This window comes from Sarcophilus harrisii, chromosome 2 (genome assembly GCF_902635505.1).
Source record: "Sarcophilus harrisii chromosome 2, mSarHar1.11, whole genome shotgun sequence".
In the NCBI taxonomy this organism is placed as follows: domain Eukaryota; kingdom Metazoa; phylum Chordata; class Mammalia; order Dasyuromorphia; family Dasyuridae; genus Sarcophilus; species Sarcophilus harrisii.
This window is the reverse complement of record NC_045427.1, coordinates 623,760,034-623,780,940: the sequence shown is the minus strand read 5'-3', so window position 1 is coordinate 623,780,940 and position 20,907 is coordinate 623,760,034. Positions and strand designations below refer to the sequence as shown.

Here is a 20,907-nt window from a genome sequence, read left to right as displayed (position 1 = left end):
AATAGAAACTACTAGCTGCGTGACCCTAGATTAGTTACTTAACCTCAAATGCCTTCCCAAAAATTAAAAAAAAAAAAAAAAAAAAAAAAAAAAAAAAGGATAAACCAAAATGTTACAAGAATATTGATGAATTAATTAAAAACACTAAAGAATAATTCTAGATTTGATTTTTCTTGTGCAGCACAATAATTGTATAAATATGTATGTATATACTAGATTTAACATACATTTCTACCATGCCATGTTCAACATATGTTGGACTACTTGCCATCTAGGGGAGAGTGTGGGGGAAGGGAGGGAAAATTGGAACACAAGGTTTAGCAAGGGCTAATGTTAAAAAAACTGTCCATGCATATGTTTTGAAAAGTAAAAAAACTCTTTAAAAAAAAAGAAAATAGAGAACAATAACAAAAACAAAAACAGAATAATTCCAGGACAAAAACCTGGTCCTCTCTGAAAGATTTATAAAAAGATATGCAAAAAAACCACACTATGAGAAGGCATGGTCTATGATCTGTACCTGGAAGAAGTGTGCCATTCAATGGAACTATGGTTTCACCGAAGACAAAAGTATCAATGCTCCATGGTCAAAAACTATTGAAACTCATAATCTCATAGGACTCAATAACAACAATTCACAATTATAAAGTGAATTATTAAGCACTTCCTTTATAACCACTCTGTGTAACTGATAGTATAACTGTTACTCTTTTTTTATGATGAGATGCCTTAGGCTCAGACAAGGTAGATGGCTTGTTTATGGGTCACAATCAGTCACTGGACTCTGCCTCTAGGCCAGGATTCTTTCCCTGTAAACCTTAATAAATCTTAAAAAACTGACACATTCCTGTCTGTCTGAGTTTTCTGAGCTAGGCTCTGAAGGCGGGGCTGAATTCCCAGGAAGACCTCACAAATACCTTATTTTTCACTTCTGTATCAGAGAAAAACAAATTCTTCTCAGGGATTCTAACTATTAACTTAGTCTTTAAGAGGCAGTTCCCAACCCCAAATCTCACTAGTTTCCAGTTTTTGTGTAGATCAAACCTTAGGAATAGTTTTTCCATTTTAAAATACAATAAATATTTTTAAAATGGAACAAAAGTAGCTGATTCAGCAATGGAAATGGGTAACTGTCACGAATTTACAAGTCAAGTTTTTCCATTACACACTCTATACTACCTACTGCATAGATGTATGCACATGCATAAAAGCACTCTGAAATGGAGACCTTTGTTTCATTTGGTTGCTTTTTTCCCCCCAAATCCTTACCTACCACTTTTTTTGTTTAAGTGAATAATGCACATGAAAGATGAAAACAGCAACAGTAAATGACAGGCTAACAAATGAATTTGGGAATCAAAGCTGGGTCCTTTGAAGGACAATGTACTTTGGGCTTTTACAATCCCATTTTTGACTCCAGGTAATGAATCAGGACTCAGGACTCACTGAGGCTATCACACTAAACTGACCAAGACAGTATTAGTGGTGAGAACAGATGATCAACTCCCAGGACTTCTCCAAGGACAGCATCTGGATGCTGTTATCCTGCATGTGGGTATCTGTCTGGAGGATTACCTATCAGGCCCAATACCAGTGATTAAATAATTACCTTTTTTTTCTCTGGGTTTCCAACATTTGCCAGAGCTATGAATCGGGTAACATGCTGAGCAGTTTGCTGGAGGACTATGTGGTTTCTACAACAGATTTCAAAGAAAAGAAGATACAAACAATCTTTATAGTCAACTTTTCAGTATTCTGTAAATGGTTTCTATCAGTGAAAGCTCTCTTTTCCTCTTACAGCATAGGGAGTTCAGATCTGACTTTCTTTAAAGGTATATGAATAACACAATAATAATATATGTTTTCAAGATTTGCAAAATCCTTAATGTAGATTCAATAAATACAATAACTTTGCAAGACAAATGCTATTATTATCCTTATTTTACATATGAGATTAAATGATTTGCCAGTGTCTCATGACTAGAAAATATCTGAGGCAGGATTTGAAACTAAGATATACTGACTCCAAAACCAGGACTCTATTCATTATGACACCTAGATGCTACTATCATTATTCCCCTTATTAAAATTGAATTGTCTACAGAACATGAAAGCAGGGCCTCCTCCTATAAAAATGACATGAAATCCTTTGTTATTTCCAATGTGCCCCCTCCAACATAAGGAAACAGTTTCTATTGCCATATGGCCTGACTCTAAATGCCACCTTTCCTTATGATTACCCAATGTGTTCTACTCAAGACATTTTTTGGCTATGTACTGGCTGTAGCTGATGTATAAGATTAATTTGAAATAATTGCCATTTTCCCAGCAAGTCCTCTTTTTCAAACTCTTTCCTAAAATTTTCTCTTTGTTTCAGACCTTCTCCCAGATCTCCTTCTTTCTAAACCAGGAATTGGTGAATTCTGATCCTTCACCTGTTTTTGTAAAACAGAGAGCTAGAACTAGTTTTCACATTTTAAAATGCAACAAAAACTTATTTTAAAATACAAAAAAAAAACAAAAAAAACAAAAAAAAAACCACAACATTTTCAGCTCCTGAGCTTTACAAAAACAGGAAGAGTAGTTTGCTGATCCCTTTTCTTCCCTATTTCTAGGAAAGTTAAGAGCCTCAAAGGCACTTTGAGCCAAACCTAAACTTTTCCCGGGTTGGAGGGGGAGCTGTAGTCAGAAGGCTACACTGGTAGCAAAAGAACTGGAAACTCCTCTCACTTTAATTCATTGCCTAGTTCTGACCTTACTTTCTACCCTAATCTTTTTCCACCCATCGATAATACCTAGATTTGAAGATCTCTGAAAAACAACTTTCTTGAAAGAAGGAAGCACTGAAGAAGAGCGATTTCAGTGTGGGACAAAGGAAAGTTGGAAATAATACAGTTAATTCTCACTTCTCTGCTGATGAACCAGAGCTCTTATGTTCTGTCAGGGGAAAGCAACTCCAAGCTAGGGCAAATCTTTCAATGAACTAAAAAATTTTACATCCACTGCATATGGAAGAGCAAAGCAAAGACACAGTTTAACTAACTATTGTCTTCCTAGTAATCCCTAAAGTAAGTTTTCACAATATAGTTATTATTTGAAGTGAAAGACACCCCCCCACACACACACATATCACAAAATTCAAAGATTATCCAAACTTTATTTAACTTTTTCACTAATTACACATAATTTTAGCTAACTGGACACTTCACATAGAAGACACTGGTCCTTCTCCTGTTATCTTCTATATTGAAGTCCTCAAATATGCTTCTGAAGTAACTAAGGATATATGTTTCCAAATCCATATAAAAGGTGTGCTACAGTATGATCCAGAGAACTTTAACTAAAATTAAGAGTAAGTTAATGTAACTGTATATGGCTTTGCTCCAAATTCTAAAGCAGAAGTTCTTAACTAGAGTTGACAAATCACCAACAGCTCTCAGGATAAATTTCAGAGGGTCTATGAATTTGCTTAGGAAACAAATTATAACTATTTCCACTCAAGTCATTATCCTAAGAAGGACTTTACCAGACTGCCTTATGATATGCCAAAAAAAAAAAAAAAAAAAAAAATCAGAAATCCCTGTTTTAGAAGATTAATCCCCTGGGCAGAAACTGTGAAATTATATACCTCAAGTAGAACACTGTATATAAATTGTCAGACTTGTTGATATGGTTTTTAGTTTTAAAGTTGAACTTTCTCTTTTTACCTTAAAAAAAAATTTGTTACAAGAGATGGTTCACTGGGGAGGGGAAAAGGGTAAAGTATATTTAGAGAGGAAAGTAACATTAAAAACAAAATTTACTAATGTTTTAAAAAAGAAAAAATGAGGGGCAGCTAGGTGGTGCAGTGGATAGAGCACTAGCACTTAAATCAGGAGGACTTGAGTTTTAAATCTAGCCTCAGACACTTAACACTTCCTAGCTGTGGGATCCTGGGCAAGTCATTTAACTCCAACTACCTACCTCAGCAAAAAAAAAAAAAAAAAAAAAAAAAAAAAAAAGATACTGACCGATAAGGAAGCCTCTCATAGTGAGTCTTTTCCAAGGCAGCAAAGTGATATCTCGGCTTTAAGTCCATGGCAAGATGGGAGATCAAAGTGGAGCCAGTTTTCTTGGTATCCACATCTCCCTATAAAAGAAAAATAGAATCCTTTGTGACTGACCTTAATGATCTTGAGAAAGATGCAAATATGTTCATAAGTGTATGCCTGTATGCATGATACGAGCACATGCTGTTAAGTGTCTATACATGGAGTAATCATATAATTCTGAATAACAAGAGAACTGGATCATATTGGAATCACAAATCAGAATATTTTTTGAAGCTCAAGACTTGGAGATGGCCCCACCTCAATCTCTGCATGACCATTAAAAGCAAAGCTGGAAGATAAATTAGCTCTAGATAATTAATGTGGCATGCTGATATAATTTTTTTCACAGAGGAATAAGCATAGATCTCATTACACTGATGATGATAACAGATTTGGGAGATGATTTGGTCACTGCAAAATCAAGTCAGCTCCTCAGGTGCCAGATATTTTTGGAATCGTTTATATGAAATATTTACAGAAGAATTCATAAACCTGGGATGGCGGGGGAGAAAGGCACTGAATGGGAAATGAGTGAGGTTGGTAGGGGTAAAGAGGTCTAAAGACCTGAGCTCCAATCTATACTGTGACACTTGGCAGTTTTGGAGGAAACATTTAATTCTTTTGTATCAGTTTTCTTCTTTTTAAGACGTGGGTGATAATATTTTTTCTGTTTTCTTCACAGACTTGTTAACAATCAAATGATACAATGTGAAAGTGCTTTAAAATCAGTTAATTGCTATATATATATATATATAAATATATATATGGAATATAGTAGTATGGGTGGACCTCAAAGGTCAGAATATCCTTTAAATCATTTTGGGAACAATCATCTCTTAAGTTTTTAAAAATCCTACATAGTTGCAGCTTATACCACTTTTTAGCACATAAAGTCTGTGCTTCTACATAAAGTAGGATCTGTCGTAAATGTGTCTTTTTTAAGCTTTAGAGGTGAGGCTGTTTAGTTTTAATATTCAGGATCTGGTGAACAAATCCATTTAATATTCATGACCATTATACATGATTTTATCCACCTTATTAATATTTTTTGTCCTCCCCTTTGTGGGCTGAAGAAATCTTACTTTTGGCATTTTTTTCAACACATGAGCACTCTTATCTTCCCTCTGATAATTTTTGGTACCTTCACTGGCTCTTCACCAGCCTCAAGTCATTCTCTAGGATATGTAGTGATTAGCAGAGAGGCTTTCAGGTTTGGTGACATTGTGGGTTTATACAAGGGGAAAGAGAAAATACTGGCTTGTTTCGAATTTACAGTGCTGAGGCAGTTGAGCTAATTGCAGCTTACTGCTGATTTATTCAGGGCACAATCTATAGTAATTTTATGGGGCCATTACTGATACCTACAAATCTCCTTTTATGTAAAGAGTTTGAATGATTTTCTCCTTAAAGTATTCCCAAGCCCATAACTCAATTTATCCTGATGCCTTACAGTAGTACAGAGCTGGGCTCCTAAATGGCTTTGCCAGCCAAGCAGAAGCTCTGGCCTGTCCTAGACAAGTTAAAAAGGCTTCAAATACAAGTTCAAGCATTTTGTGTCTGTCACCCAAAGTTGAGATCACCTGAATTCAAAGCCTCATCATAAGATTAGCTGAAAGGTAAGAATTTTTTAGCCCCAACAATTCATCAAGGCTGTCACATAGAGGATACCAAGATGCTGGAATTTGCATCAGTGGAAGGAGTACCCATATGAAAAAAACTATGGACTCTTGAGCTACTGAAGCACCTATCACTTCCCTATATTGAAGTTCATTGGTCACTTTTTTGACCACACAAGAGTCAAATTCTTCTCTGTTGGCTTATTATTCCACTCCTGCCATTGGCACACTAGAGATTTCACTTGTATGCCTTCTTCAAGAATTTTTATAATATTAACTGAGAACTGTCCAAGTAGAGATTTATAGGGAACCCCATAAATAAGAGGTTCCTTAAAAAGTCCAAAGAGGGTCGGAATTAATTAAAATATGTTAAAATCTGGACAATGCAATAGAGACTACACAAAACTCAATTGGACCAAAAAAAAAATGTATATTGGGATATCCACAGTTTCATATTCAGTCCTCCTTTTCTATTCTTTGTAAAGAGGAAACATTTACATATGTTGATATTTATCAATAATAATAGACATCATCATAATAAGGTGGTTTTTTAAAAATCCCAACTGGAAAAGAACTACTTACAGAAGCATTTCCAAAGTTCCCCACACCCTTCGGCCATGGGGATGTCAGCAAGATATCAACGCCTTTAAAATGCGATGTAGACTGCAGAGTTGCCTTCAGTGAGCATACATCCTTGGAGGTAAAACTGTAAGGTGGGGCAGGCTCAGCTAATGACTCTGTCCCACTGAGGTATGCAATCTGTAGTCCAGAGGCTCCAGTGAAAACACCTTTTCTACCTAAGTAGGAGAAAAAAAATTGTTAACTTTTAGATGGACTATTAGAAAAAAAGCAGGATTACCATAGTGAATGGCCTACCTACCTCAAGCATCTGACCATGGTTGTGAATATGGCTGTTATACATTATAAAAAGCTAGATTAATAGTTTTTTGAGAAATAAGAAAGGGGGCCTCTATCAGAAAAACTGAGCCTAATTTATATTTTAATATATTTAACATCTACTGGTCATCCTGCCATCTGAGGGAGGGGGTGGGAGGAAGGAGGGGAAAAACTGGAACAAAAGGTTTGGCAATTGTCAATGCTGTAAAGTTACCCCTACATATAACCTGTAAATAAAAGGCTATTAAATTTTTTAAAAAGAAAAAGAAAAACTGAGCCTGAGAGAATAGCAGCTCTGAGAGGATTCCAAGTACATGGATGAGAAGGCAGTAAATAAAAGAACTTAATAGGCAAATCCAGAAACCATTAAAGATGTACTACTCAATTAGGCAGATAGATGAATCCAAACTAGAAGGGTAAAAGAAGCAGATCAGAAGTACAAAGAAACTACTCTTCTCTGGAAACTAGGGCACAATCCAAGTTGGAAGGGGCTACCCTTGGGTAGATGGAGAGAGACAGTAAAATTTAGTTTTCTTTTTAAAAAATTATTTTTAAGGCATATCTCTTATGATAGATTCTAAATATATCATATGGACCTATATTATATTACAAAAAGACTGGTCTGATATTTGCTACAATTGGTAAATTAAAAAGAAAAGGATAGGGAGAAAAGAGAAGTCCATGTTGACAAGGCCACTAGAATCCTTCATAGACAGTGGACAATGGCCAAAAAATGAGCTCACCTATCCTAATCACAACCATAAATTCCCAAAGAGTATCTGCATATTTCACTATCACATCCTCAAGCTCTTCGGAAGGAGATTCAGATTGCTGTGTTACTGACCCTAAATCTTATGCAGATGGGAAAGCAGTCAGGCCTCCCAAGCTGACCTTGGAAGACTAGAAGACATGAGTAAGATTCAATAAACATAAATGTTAAGACTTAGGGGAAACAATAATGTAACTGGAAAGAAGAATCAAACAAATGAAACTGAATCTTGTGAAATTATAATGGACAAGGTTGGCCCCAAAGAAGTTGTATGAGAAGAGACCTCCCTCTTTTCTTTAAGGAAGTAGAGAATTGTGGTTTTAGAATTTGAGAGATAATGGTAAACTTTATCAAAGCGTTGGCTACTTTGGCTGAACAGTTTAAAAAATCATTTTTTTTAAAATTTTTTTAGAAGACAAAAAAGGGGAGGTACTCTGGAAAATTTTAGAGGTAAAAATAATATGTATTGTAAAAAATAAAATGTATCATAAACATTATAAAAGTTGAAAGTTACATACTAGATACCTACAATTATAACTGGTGTCATTTCATTTCACGGATCTGGGTTCCCACTGATGAGAATTCTGCAGGATGCTTGTTTCAGGCTCTCCAGGCCTTTGCATCCTGTATGACTCTTATTGATGTTCTCAATAATTCTTAGCTTTTTTTTTTAATTAAGTAAACTTTACTAATTTTTTCTTCAGAATAATTCTTTCCTTCAGAAGAGCTTGAATTGTAGTAACTATAGACCATGCCTAGTTACCTACATATGCTGTTTCTTCCATTATATTAGATTAATTGTTTTCTGGAACTATGCTCTTCCTTTCTCTAGTTTCCAGATGAACTTAAAAAAAGATATTTCAACAGACAGATGGATGTCAGAGAGAAGGGACAAAGAGAAAAACCCCTGGCAACTGGAGATGTGGGGTAAGGGAGAAGAAGCAGACAAAAATAAAATTATGAGCTTAGGTTCCCTAGCTCATCCATAGAAAGAGTTCTTTTTGCAGGGAGGGAGAGATTGTAGGAGGAAGTTTTTGGCACTTGGTTCTCAAAGGTTATGATGCTAACTTTGGTAAATCCTAGCAAACTAAAAAAATCTTAAGTTCAGAACTAGCAACAAATTGTGTGACTATTATCCAAAAGACATGGCTATCTCAAGGCAGAAATACTCGTGAAACCTCAGCCATCAGGTAATCAACTTTTTTAGCCAACAGCCAACACAAGAAGGAGGATACACATGGATGGAATCACAGATCCTTGCTATCTTAAAAAATAATTTGATTATTATTTCATGTTTGGCAATGGGTCCTACTAAAAACTTTTTACAGTTTTTACAGTCACTTCATTTAATGTTCATTTCATGTATTATTCAATTATTCTTATGTTATTTAAAAAACAAAACAAAACAAAACAACAACAAAAAAAAAAACCTGTATTCCATCATTACTTTGAAGTCCTTCAACTTTCACTGGAATCACTTACAAGCCCCAATTGCTCTGTCACGGTTACTATGACTGACTGTGGGAACAGTTTTATCACATAGGACTGGACTCTTATTCTCAGTTAGAGTGTAATAACTAAAGTGGGCACTGCCATACAAATTCCTTAAAATAAGAAATTATATTCAATAAAGATTAGAATGAGAACCTAAAGTAAGGATTCCATACCATGTGAACAATCTTATATGGGCTCAAAGTGACACTGTTAAGTTGGCAGTGCACAGGAATAAGTATAATCTAATGAATTTTATATACATATGAATTTATATGAAGCACAACTGTTTGGCAAATGGCTTCTGAATCCAGATGAGATGAGACCCAGAGGGTAATTATTAGGGGAACACATGATGAAAGGAAATTTCAAAACTTCATAGCAAAGTTAAAAACCAGTAAACAGAAGACCATTAGAGATAAAGAAAATGGATCACACTGAAAAAAACAAAGCATGGGAAACTGGAAAAGACAAATCTGATAAGGCAATAAAGGAAGAAGGTCATGGCCCAAAGGTCATGATTTTTGGCAGTGAAGTGACTTATTCTCTTTCATGATAGAGGGAGCTGCTTTTGGCCCACTTTATCAAACCACATTCCTACAAAGCCCACTACTATAGCCCTTTTCTGATCCATACCTAGATAAGTAATGTTTTCAGTTAGTTCACATCCATCAACATCTGGGAAGTACTTGACAGCTTCCTGGTCATTTGCACCGAGCACATAAGTTTGAATAGGTGCTTTGGAGAAGAAAAGAGAGAACAAGAAACATCATTTAATTACTGAATGTGCTTCTGAGAATGAGAAAATTTTACCACGTTTCTGTAATGTTTTTATCAAAAGCAAAAAATCTGCATCACCACCCCATTGGCACCCTTCGTGATATATAAACTGTCTTTCAGGGTATAGCCTGTGCCTAACATTCGATAGCTACAGTAGGTATATAAGCACTATTTAATAAATGTTTATGGACTGATCATTACTTATTATTAGACAATGGAGGTAACTCCTTTATGTAATAAAAATGGATGTCCAAAATGACATAATAAAAAGGACTAAAATTGGAAGAAGGCAGAGCCACAGAAGATTTGATTTGTCCAATTGATGGTTATTTTGTGTAATGTATTTTCTGAAATAGACTTTAGAGAGAAGTATACAACATAAAATCCATAACTAATCTGTGACTTGAGCATTTTCCCTTCCAATGTTCAGGACAAAGTAGAATGTAAATACCTTGAGGAGAGGGACTGTTTCATTTTGTCTGTGGGTAGCACATAGTAGGCTCTTAAATGCCTACTGAGCTGATCTGGCACAAGGAGGAAATTCTTGTATAATAATACATAGACACATACCAGGACCACAAAAATTTCTGTACCTTTCTTGACTCCTGTCTTGTATTCCTCCCATTCAGTACTTGATGTAGAGCCAAAGAAGTCACCTACACATAACAGCAGCTAAAATGAGATTTGAAAGCAGACAAATATAACACAAATATGATCAACTTACAATCTTTATAATATATGCCAAACGAGCAAATTTGGGTCTTCCTCACCCAATCTGCATAACCTGTGTGGTGTTCTCTTTTTTTATAATATATGATGGTTCTCTGTGAGAGCAGGTTTCTTGGGAAGGTTTTCTGGAGGCAGCCTTAATTTCAGTTCAAAGTAATATAATTACTTCAAATGCAGCCAGCTGATAAAATCCAAATGTTTGTTTCTTATCTCTTTCCTTAGGCCCGGTTAGCTTTCTTAGAGGCCTATCTCTCTGCTTTGTTCCAAGAGCTCTTGCCGCTAATCTTTTGCCTCTACCAGCTTTGGCTTCTCTTCTTCCAAATATCTCCAGCCAGCACCAAGGTGAAAATTGGAATGAATATGTATTGCCTCCGAGAGAGGGCTTGTGGGCTTCTGTATTTCCCAGAGTGCTCTTTGGCCCTGAGAGCTTCTTGCTTATATGCTGTTCACTGAGTACACACCAATCATTATATCACTGGGAAACCATTATTTGTTGTATGATTAAATCAATGCTAAACTAGATTTAAACCTTGTCTCCTCGATTCCACTTAGTATCTTGTTTCAAGTTCTGCCCCATAACATCTCCTCGTAGGATTAGATCAATCATACTGAACCATGCTAAATTAGATAATTATTGTCTCTATCAACTCTAATGAGTTAACACTTTGTAACAATAAACCTGAGCCAACAATTCTGTGACTACTTTTAACTTTGTAAATGTTTTGTGGAATTTAAATCACAAGGGGCAGCTAGGTGGTGCCAGCTCTGAAGTCAGGAGGACCCAAGTTCAAATCCGACCCCAGTACTTAAAGCTTCCTAGCTATGTGACCCTAGGCAAGTCACTTAACCTCAATTGCCTCAGCAGAAAGAAGGAAAGAAGGAAGGAAGGAAAGAAAGGAATTTAAATCACAAATAATAAACTATTCAGATTCTTAGTAAGCAGAAGTTTATACTATCTTCCATAAACAAAGTATTATTCAAGTATAATGCAAATTGGGAGAAGATATTCTCCTCAAACAAGTTCTGGTATCATCCTATTGCTCCTTGATGACACTCAATTAGCTCTGTTCTCTCTCCTTAAAAACAGTCAAAGAAGGAAACACATTACAAAACTCAATGTATGAGTATTTAAATCTCTAGTACTAGTTTTTAAACCTTATTGTTGATTGACCAAATGGTTCTGTTCTACCTGGGCTGAATGGACTAGATCACCTAAGTCATTCATAAAAAGTTTCCTAAAACATCATTCTTGATTTTCCCATATTTGGATCATAGCTAACTAATCTATCCAGTAACTTTTTTGTGTTGGTTCTCAAAGTGGTCATAAAACATTTAACTTGGATAAGTTATTTACAAACAAAAGTATCATGGAAAAGAGGTGAATGATAGTATCAAACGCTGCAGAGAGGTCAAGAAGGATGAGGAATGAGAAAAGATCATGAGATTTGAGAATTAAGAGATCATTATTCATAATTCTGGAAAATGTTTAAGCTGAAATGGAAACTAAAATGTAGAATATTTTCAAAAGAAAGGAGAATAATGGAAATACTGACTATAGACAGCTTTCTAAATGAGTTTAATCATAAAAGAAGAATAACTAGAAGGATAGACAAGTCAAGTGAGGATTTTCTACTATATATTAGTTACTAAACTGGCAACTCCTTGAAAACAGTTGACACAACCTTGTTAATTTTTTTCTCTCTCCACTGTATATTGCACAGAAAAGTATTCGGTATTTGTTAAATGTAACAGAAGTAACTTAGAATTAAAACATCATTTGTTTCTCCCCAATAGTCTGTGTACTTGAGGCAATATATTTCCTGTCTCTGAACATATTTCATTATACTAGTTATAAATCTTCCTCTCCATTAACCTTTGTCTATTAACTATAAGTTGACAAATATTTATCAAGTGCCTACCATGTGCAAGGTACTATGCTGGGTGACAATTTTTAACAACAAAACCAAAATGGTTCCTGGTCTCAAGTGGTTTATAATCTTTTAGAGGGGAGTTATAACATGTGCACAGGTAAGTAATTCAAAGTATATATACAACATAATTTCAAGAAAGACATAGCATTAAAAACCAGGACAATCACGAATGACTTCATGTAGGAAGTGAAATTTGAAAGGAGTTATAAGGTAGAGTTGAGAAGGGAGGCATTCCTGAGTGAAACCACTCATGCAAAGGCATGGAAGCAGGAAATGAGGAACTGTCTGGAACAATTAACAATCGACTAAAGAGTTTGATAGAAAATATGGAAAAGAAGAGTAAAGAAAGTAAGGTGAGAATTAGACTACGGATGGATTTAAATACCAAACTGAGGATTTTATGTTTTAATCAAGAGGCAATGGGAAAATTGGGTGATGCAGCCGGTTCTGCATTTTATGAATATTAGTTTGACAGCTATTTGGTAGATGGATTGTAGAGAGACTGGAATTTGAAAATTATGCAACAATCCTGGAAAAAGAGCATAAATGCTTGAAGTAGGGTGGTAGCTATATGAATGGAACGAAAGGGATGGACATGAGATGTTCTGGAAATAGAGCAAAAAGAGTTGGCACTTCATTCAATAAGAGGAGTCAGAGAGAGAAAAAGCAGAAGAATGGCTCTGAGGGTGCACCAGAAGGGTGATAATGTCCTCAGCAGAAGCAGGGAAGTTTGGGAATTGAGAAAAGAATTGAACTTGATATTCCAATGGCATATCCAAGGATAGATATCCAAGAGTCAGTTGGTAATAGGGAACTGGAGCTCAGGAGAGACATATGTTTGAGATTCTTTGCATGGAAATACTAATGGAATCAATTGGAGCTGATAAGATCATCAAAGGAAAATGTAGAGAGAAGAGGATCCAGGACAGAACCTGAATGGTCCTTCAAAAACCACCTTCACCAAGATAATGACCTTTCTAATCAGACTCCTCTCTGCTTTGTCTTCTACTCTGGCAGCAAGATAGTACAGGAAGGCAAGAAGGCAGGCCTCAGATACTAACTACAGCTCTGGCCAAGTCACTTAATCTCTTATCTGTTTCAGTTTCCTCATGGAGATAACATTTCAGAGTATGCTGCAAGCCGAACAACACAGTTTAAATGCTAGCTATTACTCCCACGGCTCCTCGTTACTGTGCGTATTATAGTGGCTTACACGGCATGTGACTACCCCAAAAACCTTTGGGGACCTTTTATTCCAACTTAACTGGCTACCTCTTGTTTCCCAGATAACTCACTCTGACCACAAAACAAATCTGCTAAATTAGGAACCCAAGGAATTTGTCTCGGCGTGTTTTCCTTTGACAATGGCATTGATTTTCAACAGGAAAAGAAACATCTTACATCGAAGTTTCCACTTTTCTTCTGAATTGCTCGGACTCTATTGAACAAAACATCAAACTTTCCTTCGACGTCGCCACAAGCTAATCTGTAAAGGAGATAAAAGTTACATAAACTCCGGGAAAACAGTCCAGCGCCGGTCCTCACCATGCTCCCCCTGAGCGCAGTTCTGGCCCGTCCCGTGTCCCCTCAAAGGCAACCTTCCTTCTGCGCAGCCGGGGCTGAAGGCCCCAGGCTCAGCCTCCACAGGCCGGTGGCCCCCGACCCCCAGGGCCCTTTGCCTCCGCCATTCCCGGCCCGAAGCTTCCCTCGGCTGCGGGATCCCAGACAAGGCGCCCGCTTTTCTCCACTACAACCCGGGGACGGCCCTCATCAGCAGGACGACAGCGGGGATCGGCCCTGGCTGCTCCGAGTTACCTCCTCCCCCCTACCCGGTGTTCCCAATAACACCGCAAGCCCCAGATGAGCCAGCCCCCGGACCTTGGAGGAGCCACTTAAGGGAAGCCCAAGGGCGGGGATCCCCAACCAGGCGGGGAGCTGGCCCGGGGCGTGGAGGCTGGGGGAGGGAGGGAGGAGGGGAGTTATTGAGGAAGCGGGGCTGAGGGGGTTCCTGAGGAGGCCTCTGAACTGGGGAGCTCTCTGAGGGAGGAGATAAGGGGGGAGGGGGGGGTTGTCATAGAGATGTCCGAAATGGGAAAGGATGTTAAATGGGTCTCAGGATTGGCACACAGAACGAAAGGCGCGGAGCAAACACGAGATGAAAGGAGCACTGCTGGGGAAGGGGGGGTGGAGGCAGAGGCGGATTGTGAGGACCCCCAAACACATTGGGCACTGCTCCCCTTTTCCTTAGGCCCAGGACCCCAGATCCCACTCCCCCAGCTGCCCTCCGCAAATGTTTCCGCTTCCGGGTCACTCACAGACGCAGGGGCTTCTGAGCCATTCCGCTCGGCCGGCTCTAGACAAGGAGCGAACAACGGAGCAAGGGAGCGTGTCGCGCGTGCCTGGAGCTAGCGCGCATGCGCCCCTGACGTAGTACGGAGAGCTCCGAAGGACAAAAGCCTTCGCCTTTCCTCCAAATGGGTTTCCCCGGGATTTGGGGAAGCGACGTGCCAGCAGAGCAGACAGACCCTGGGGGCGGAGCTGGCCGCTTCCCGTGGTGTTTGCCTACATTCCCACGTGGGTGCCGTCTAGCCCTGCCTCTAGCCCACAGAGGGCTTGGGGAAATTCCTGTCTAGCAAAGGATGCACTACAAGTGGTCACAAATTGACATTTATTATTGAAGTTCAAGAACAGGTTATTAGGGAGTGGGATAGCATTTGCAACAGTCGAAGAGAGAGGGGAGGGGTAGGAGACAAGGATGCCAGAGTAGCTCATCTGGGTGTGCTCTGGCACAGGGAGGTAGGAGGGTGGGGATGGGGGGGTTGATCCTGATTTCTGAGCCTTGGTCCAGGGCACACAAGGAAGCACACAAGAAGGTGAAGTTCCACGGGGACGGTTTTAGGAAGACATCAAGGGGTGGCCAAAATTACACATCCAGCCAAAGGGGGGCTGGCCCTCCTCAGACCTGCGGGCCCCTTAGCCTTTGCTGGAACTGGAGCATAGCAGTCTGATAAGTTCCATCTCAACTCATTTCAGCTCTAATGACACATTCCTGGAGTTCAGTTTTGTGCTAAAGAATTTTCATCGTCTCTCTAACTTCTTGTACTTTGCTTCTGTAGGAAGAAACCACACAACCCTAATTAAAGTACTTGTTGGAAAACAAATTTTAAGCAAAAGTAGAACAAAATGTATCTCAGTTCTGATTTAAAATCTAATCAGATTACTTAAATTGCAGTTTAAAGTGAGGGAGCTACTGTAAGAATAAGTTTGGATCCCATTGTGAGACTTTGAGGCTCTTGCCTCTGGTCCTGTCACAAGCAAGCTTCTGTGGCTCTTTGCCCAAAGATCTGCAATCCATCTTGGCCATGGACAAGTCACTTTGAGTGGGCATTGAGAGAACTTTTGTCATTAATGAGCTGGAGTTTCAGCACTCTAGGGAGAACCTTTTGGCCTCATGTTTCCAAACCTCATTCCAAAGAGCCATGGAATTTTGAAATAAAAATAGCTACAAAAAGTAGTTTTTAAGGGTTACAAAGCTCAGTCTCCTATGTATCTTTTATCTGTAAAATTAATATATAAGTATTATCTCTCTGGATTCCAACCTCGCTAGTCCTTTGGCTTTGATTATGTAGACTTCTTGTGGCTCGGGTATAGGACTTGGATTCTCTCTGCCACACCTAAAGAGATTGACCCATTATCTGTCCATTCAAAGTCACTCAAAAAGGTATAGTTGAGAATATAGAGTAAACATTCTGGTACAATTAACAGATGTATCAGCGTCCTGCGTGAAGCAAACATACAAGAAAAAAATCAGAATAACTTTTCTATAAAATGGTTCTGTCAGACAGCTAGGTGGTGCAGTGGATAGACCACCAACTATGAAGTCAGGAGGACCTGAATTCAAATCTGACCTCAGACACTTAACATTTCTTAGCTGTGTGACTCTGGGCAAGTCACTTAACTCCAATTGCCTTAGCAAATAAATAAATAAATAAAAATAAAATAAACAAAAAAACAAATGATTCTGCCAAGGCTCACCAATGCTCCCAAGTTCCCAAACTCTTCAAGGTGAAGCTTCTTGGCAATCTGTTTTACAAATAAATTACACTTGAAGTATGTGCCAGATTCACACCATCTGCCTAACAACCCTTCTCCTTCCATGCTTGATTACCAGTACAACTCCAATAAAGACAGTTTTTTTTAATATGGAAGTGAGGGCCGGGGTAAAGTTGACCTGCATGACTTCTATATAACTGGTTAGACCCCAGGACAGTCAGCTACCTAAGAATAACCCTTAAGAGCCTTGCATCTATCTTGTTCTTTCTTCATTTTTCTTCCTTCAAAATATTGACCCTCATTTCAAAATTACCCTTCCTACTCCAGGTCCCTTGCTATTCATACCCCATGAGATCACTGAGGTCCAATCTTTTCCAAACCACAATCCTAGATTTTTTCCATTCAACCATACCTGTTCCTAAATTCACACTGCTATATATCAATAAATGAAGTCAAACAACTTGAATCCATTACAAATTTATTTTACATAATTCTAACTGGGGTTTTCACTACTCCATGTTAATTCTTCCTGATTTACTTAGTCCAATTTACCTTCGTAACTGAATCATTTCTGTCTCTCTTCTCTTGCTACCTACACCAATAGCCCTCTGCTTTCCCTCTCAGCAGGGAATCAAGCTAAATATTTCACTAAAAAATCCTCAACTACACATTCTATATCACATTAAAATATTTAAAGATGAAGTGGTCCTTTTCCTTGCAATCACTTTTCATAGGTTTCAGGTGTCAATCACTTTTCATAGACTTCAGGAGCTTATCCCATGATCATTCCCTAGCCTTCCCAAATGCTGAATCTCTATTCATTGTCTCTTTAACTACTTAAAAACAGATCCATTTCTATCCTTAAAAAAATTTAAATTTCACATTCATTCCAACTACTTTTTTATATCTCTCCTCAATCTTATGTCAAACTCTTAGGAAAAAACAGTATCATTTACACTTGTTGCCTTCCACTTAACTCTACAATCTGACTTCAAACCTTAACATAGATCTCTTCAAAAGCCAGTGATCTCCAAGATAACCAAATCTGACGGCCTTTCCCCAGTTTTGACCAATCTACTACCTCTCCTCCTTTCCTCCTAGATGCTTTTTCCTTAGTATCTCATGGCTCTCTCCTGCCTCTGGGCAGGAGACTGCTTCCTTTTAGTCTCCTTTGAAGAATCATCATCCTTGTTCTTTCTATATGTGGTGTAAGTGAGGTTCACTGCATACCCTCCCCTTGCTATACATTCCTCTGGTAGTCTTAATCATGTCCTTAACTATCACCTTTTTGTGGACAAACTTCCAACTCAACATGTCCCAAACAAAATTTAATACCTTTTTGTCTCTGCATGCCCCTAAACCCAGTCTCTTTGGAACTTCCCTCCTTTAAAGCTGTGGATACTCCTATCCTTCTAATCACCTAGAAGTGCAACCTTGGAGTCATCCCCAATTCTACTTTCATGATAGCTCTCACATCCATTTCATTCTGTTCACTTATATACATCTACCACTCAAAGTCAAGTCTTCATCACTTAGTCTTTCATTAGATTACAAATTGATCTGTCTGCTTCTTCCAGATGCCAAGTGGACTTTCCTAATGACACAGATTTGATTGTAGTATTTCACAATACAAGAAGCTCTAATGGCTCCCTCTTTCCTGTAAGACAGACTGTATGACCTTCTGTTTTTATAAGGGTCACACTTACCTTTCAATGTTTATTGAATATTACTCTTACTCCACAATCCTACATTTAAGCCAAAGTGATCTATTTTTATCTCACATAAGTGCACTTTTGCATGGGTTATACCCTTCAGTGGTTCTCAAAGTCTGGTCCAGAGCATCCTGGGAATCTCTGAAATCCATTCAGAGTCTACAAAGTCATAATTAGCTTTTATTTTTAATGTGATCAATATCTATAACTATAAACCACATAAACAAAAACACTTTGGACAGATCCTCAATCATTTTCGATAGGATAAAGATATTGAGAACAAAAGTTTGAGGACCACTGCCCTATATGGTGTGTTCTCTTTTCTTCTGATTCATAAAATCTCTATCTTCCTTCAAAGTTCAGCACAAGTTCTACTTCTTATAGGTAGGCTGTCCTGATCTGAACTGCCAGTCTCTCTCTTGTCCAATTATTTTGAAAATATTTTAACATTCTGTATTATATATTCTTTCATCCCAACAGAATGTAAGCTTCCTACAAGAATGATCTTCATTTTGTCTTCATAATCCCAGTGCCGAAAACAACCTCTTCCACTAAATACGTACATGAAAAATACTTTAAAATAGCAGTGTATGCTCCCTTTCCAAGCAAGTCACAAAATTGAAATAATTACCTAGTTTCTTTGAATATGCATCCAACTTGTAGGCTGCCTGCTCAAGAGCTGAGACTTGCTCCTCAATTAAAGTGATTTGATCCAGATAAGGCTGAAGTGCTGCATCTAAAAACAATACCCAGATCTTTTAGCCTATGGAAAGAGAGCACCATCCTCAATAAAGACACATCTCTACAGGTATGGACAAACTGATATCTCCTTGTTGCACTCTTATTAAAAAAAAAAAAATCAAAAAGCCACCCAGCAGCTATGAGGACATCCCTTTATATGGGTATAAGAAATCACTAAGAGGTAAGAAAGGGGATGCCACCTATGATGCTGAATATAGGTAAGAGTCCTATAGAGACTAGTAGGACAGAAATAGTCCACTGCAAGAGAAAGAGTACCAGATTCAGAATGGGAAAGTTTGAGTACTGCCATTATCACTATTTACCCTATTTGGATACTTTGGATAGTTCTTATTTGGATAATAAGATGTATTATTTTCTCATTTAAATTCTTTCTGGGCCATCTCCCCCTCTTATTTGGAACTATCCAAATATTACCCTATTATCAGATTCAGAATGGGAAAGTTTGAGTACTGCCATTATCGCTATTTATCCATAAGGGCCCGAGCAAGTGATTTACAATGTAATCATCAGCAAAACATAGAAAATAGTGGCTGATCGATGACCATTTCTCTACGATCAGGAATAATGTCACAAAGTTTCTGTAGCCTTGGGATAAGACTACAGAAAGCCATCTCGGGAAAGAAATTTAAATACTAGATTTTCTAGGAGATAAGCCCTGATCTGATAAGTCCTCAAGCTCTGTCCTGGCCTTGGATGAAACATGCTATATTGGAAGGGTTACCGAACCAGCAGTCAAGACCTAGGCTTAGACCCAACCCTGGCACTGACTTTGCGTTCAGAGCCTCGGTGACCCTCCCCCAGCACCATCCTAACTGGGCTTCTGTTTCCCTGGCTAAGCTTCCGCCTCCCCGGCAAGCACTTACATTTCTGGTTTAGGTCCTTGAGGTTTCTGCTTATGTTGACCGCGATATCTTTCATCTCTAGATATTTCAAGCTGGTCAGCTTGTTCATATTTTCCAGAAGCTTATAGTCTTCGCTGGTGGCTTTAAAACAAAGAAGAGAGGACGAGAGCTCCGAAGGCATCCTTTAGGAAACTGAATCCAAAGGCCAGGGCGCCTGGATGCGGGGCCCCCTCCAGGGGGAGGGGGAGAAGGAAGGGGAATAAGGATGGGAAGAGGGAGGAAGTGGGGGGGGGGGCTGGGATGGGAAATGGGAAAGGAGGGGGAATGGGGATGGGACTGGAGGGGGGGGGGGGGGCGGGGTGCCCTTTGCATCGGAAGCCCCGGGAGCCCGTGTCCAGCTCGGGCAGGGGCACTTTCCGACCCTCCCCAGATAAACGCTGGCCATGTGAAACAAACCTCCGCGGCCCCGGCTCACCTGTCAGCTCGCCGGTCAGGTACGTGGCCATCTTGGAAAACATGTCCTGGCACAACTCCGTGATGTCCGCCTCGGCGGGCTCCGTGGCCTCCTCGGCCGTTTCCACCATTGCATCGTCTAGGCCGAGGAAGGAAGGAGAAGGGATGGAGAGGGAAAGAGGAGGGGAGGGGAAAAGAGGGGAGGAAAGGAGAGGGGAGAAGGAGGGGAGGGAAAGGGGAGAAGAGGGGAAGGAGAGGGGAGAAGCGAAGAGAGAAAACTGAGGCAAAGAAGGGAAAGAGCCCCGCCCCTCCCGCTTCCGGCCTGCTCGCCCCGCCCCGCCACCTCAGCTCAGACCAGCCCCGCCCCGCTGCGCCCCGCCCCAGGCCTCCTCGAACACCTCCCCCTGCTCCTTCCCAAAGACCGCGGAGGGAGACGCGCCCCTTCCCCAAGGCCCACTTTTCTTTTACCTCGACCGAGACCCTCCCGCTGGGCCGCAGAGACGCCCTCGGCCGTCGCCGCCATGCCAGAGCCTTCTTGGGCCCCGTAAGCGGGTCACAGGCCTTCCGGGGACTATGCGCATGCGCCAGAGGGGAGCGGCTCCTCCCCGCTTGCCCCGCCCACCCTCCGCGGTCTTTCCTATCTGTAGGCGGTGCCTTTCCTTTCTGGCCCTGCTTTACATAGCCCCGCCCCTCAAGGTCTCTTAGGCCCCGTTTCCGTTCTTGGCCCCGCCCCGTAACGCTATCCTCACGCCTCTTCCAGTCGCTCTCCCACTGCCCCGCC

The 20,907-nt window shown here is 39.6% G+C and overlaps 2 protein-coding genes across 7 annotated transcripts in view; both read right to left on the bottom strand.

Annotated features, from left to right (window-relative positions):
• Positions 1-14,870, bottom strand: part of CWF19L1 (CWF19 like cell cycle control factor 1) — a 28,812-nt gene extending 13,942 nt beyond the window's left edge. For 2 of the 3 annotated variants that reach the window (XM_003758813.4, XM_031956684.1), the window contains exons 1-7: positions 14,620-14,870; positions 13,706-13,790; positions 10,238-10,316; positions 9,501-9,602; positions 6,290-6,504; positions 4,011-4,129; positions 1,610-1,694 (exon numbers count right to left, since the gene is read on the bottom strand). In XM_003758813.4, the coding sequence (XP_003758861.1) occupies positions 1,610-1,694; positions 4,011-4,129; positions 6,290-6,504; positions 9,501-9,602; positions 10,238-10,316; positions 13,706-13,790; positions 14,620-14,642 (708 nt within the window). In that variant the 5' untranslated portion in view covers positions 14,643-14,870. Of the gene's footprint in view, positions 1-1,609; positions 1,695-4,010; positions 4,130-6,289; positions 6,505-9,500; positions 9,603-10,237; positions 10,317-13,705; positions 13,791-14,619 lie in introns of those variants that run through there. The other variant, XM_031956685.1, reaches the window with a different exon arrangement.
• Positions 14,871-14,955: 85 nt separating this feature from the next.
• Positions 14,956-20,705, bottom strand: BLOC1S2 (biogenesis of lysosomal organelles complex 1 subunit 2). Of its 4 annotated transcripts, none has more exons than XM_031956686.1 (5): positions 20,595-20,702; positions 20,149-20,265; positions 19,695-19,814; positions 18,701-18,805; positions 14,956-15,414 (listed from the first exon to the last, which is right to left on the bottom strand). In XM_031956686.1, exons 1-5 carry the CDS (start codon positions 20,647-20,649, stop codon positions 15,383-15,385), a joined length of 429 nt encoding a protein of 142 aa, XP_031812546.1. In that variant the 5' UTR covers positions 20,650-20,702; the 3' UTR covers positions 14,956-15,382. The 4 variants fall into 4 exon arrangements, with proteins under 4 accessions (XP_031812546.1, XP_031812549.1, XP_031812548.1 ...); XM_031956688.1 differs by lacking the exon at positions 14,956-15,414 and adding an exon at positions 15,904-16,082 and having other exon boundaries at positions 20,595-20,705; XM_031956687.1 differs by lacking the exon at positions 14,956-15,414 and adding an exon at positions 16,350-16,387 and having other exon boundaries at positions 20,595-20,705.
• Positions 20,706-20,907: the final 202 nt, after the last annotated feature.

Excerpts from the sequence above, each read along its gene's own strand:
- BLOC1S2 (XM_031956686.1), bottom strand. The coding sequence starts at position 20,649 with ATGGCGGCGACGGCCGAGGGCGTCTCTGCGGCCCAGCGGGAGGGTCTC. Across the intron at positions 20,266-20,594 it reads GCGGGAGGGTCTCGGTCGAG|ACGATGCAATGGTGGAAACG; the intron begins GTAAAAGAAAAG and ends TCCTCGGCCTAG. Across the intron at positions 18,806-19,694 it reads CAAGGACCTAAACCAGAAAT|ATGCAGCACTTCAGCCTTAT; the intron begins GTAAGTGCTTGC and ends TATTGTTTTTAG.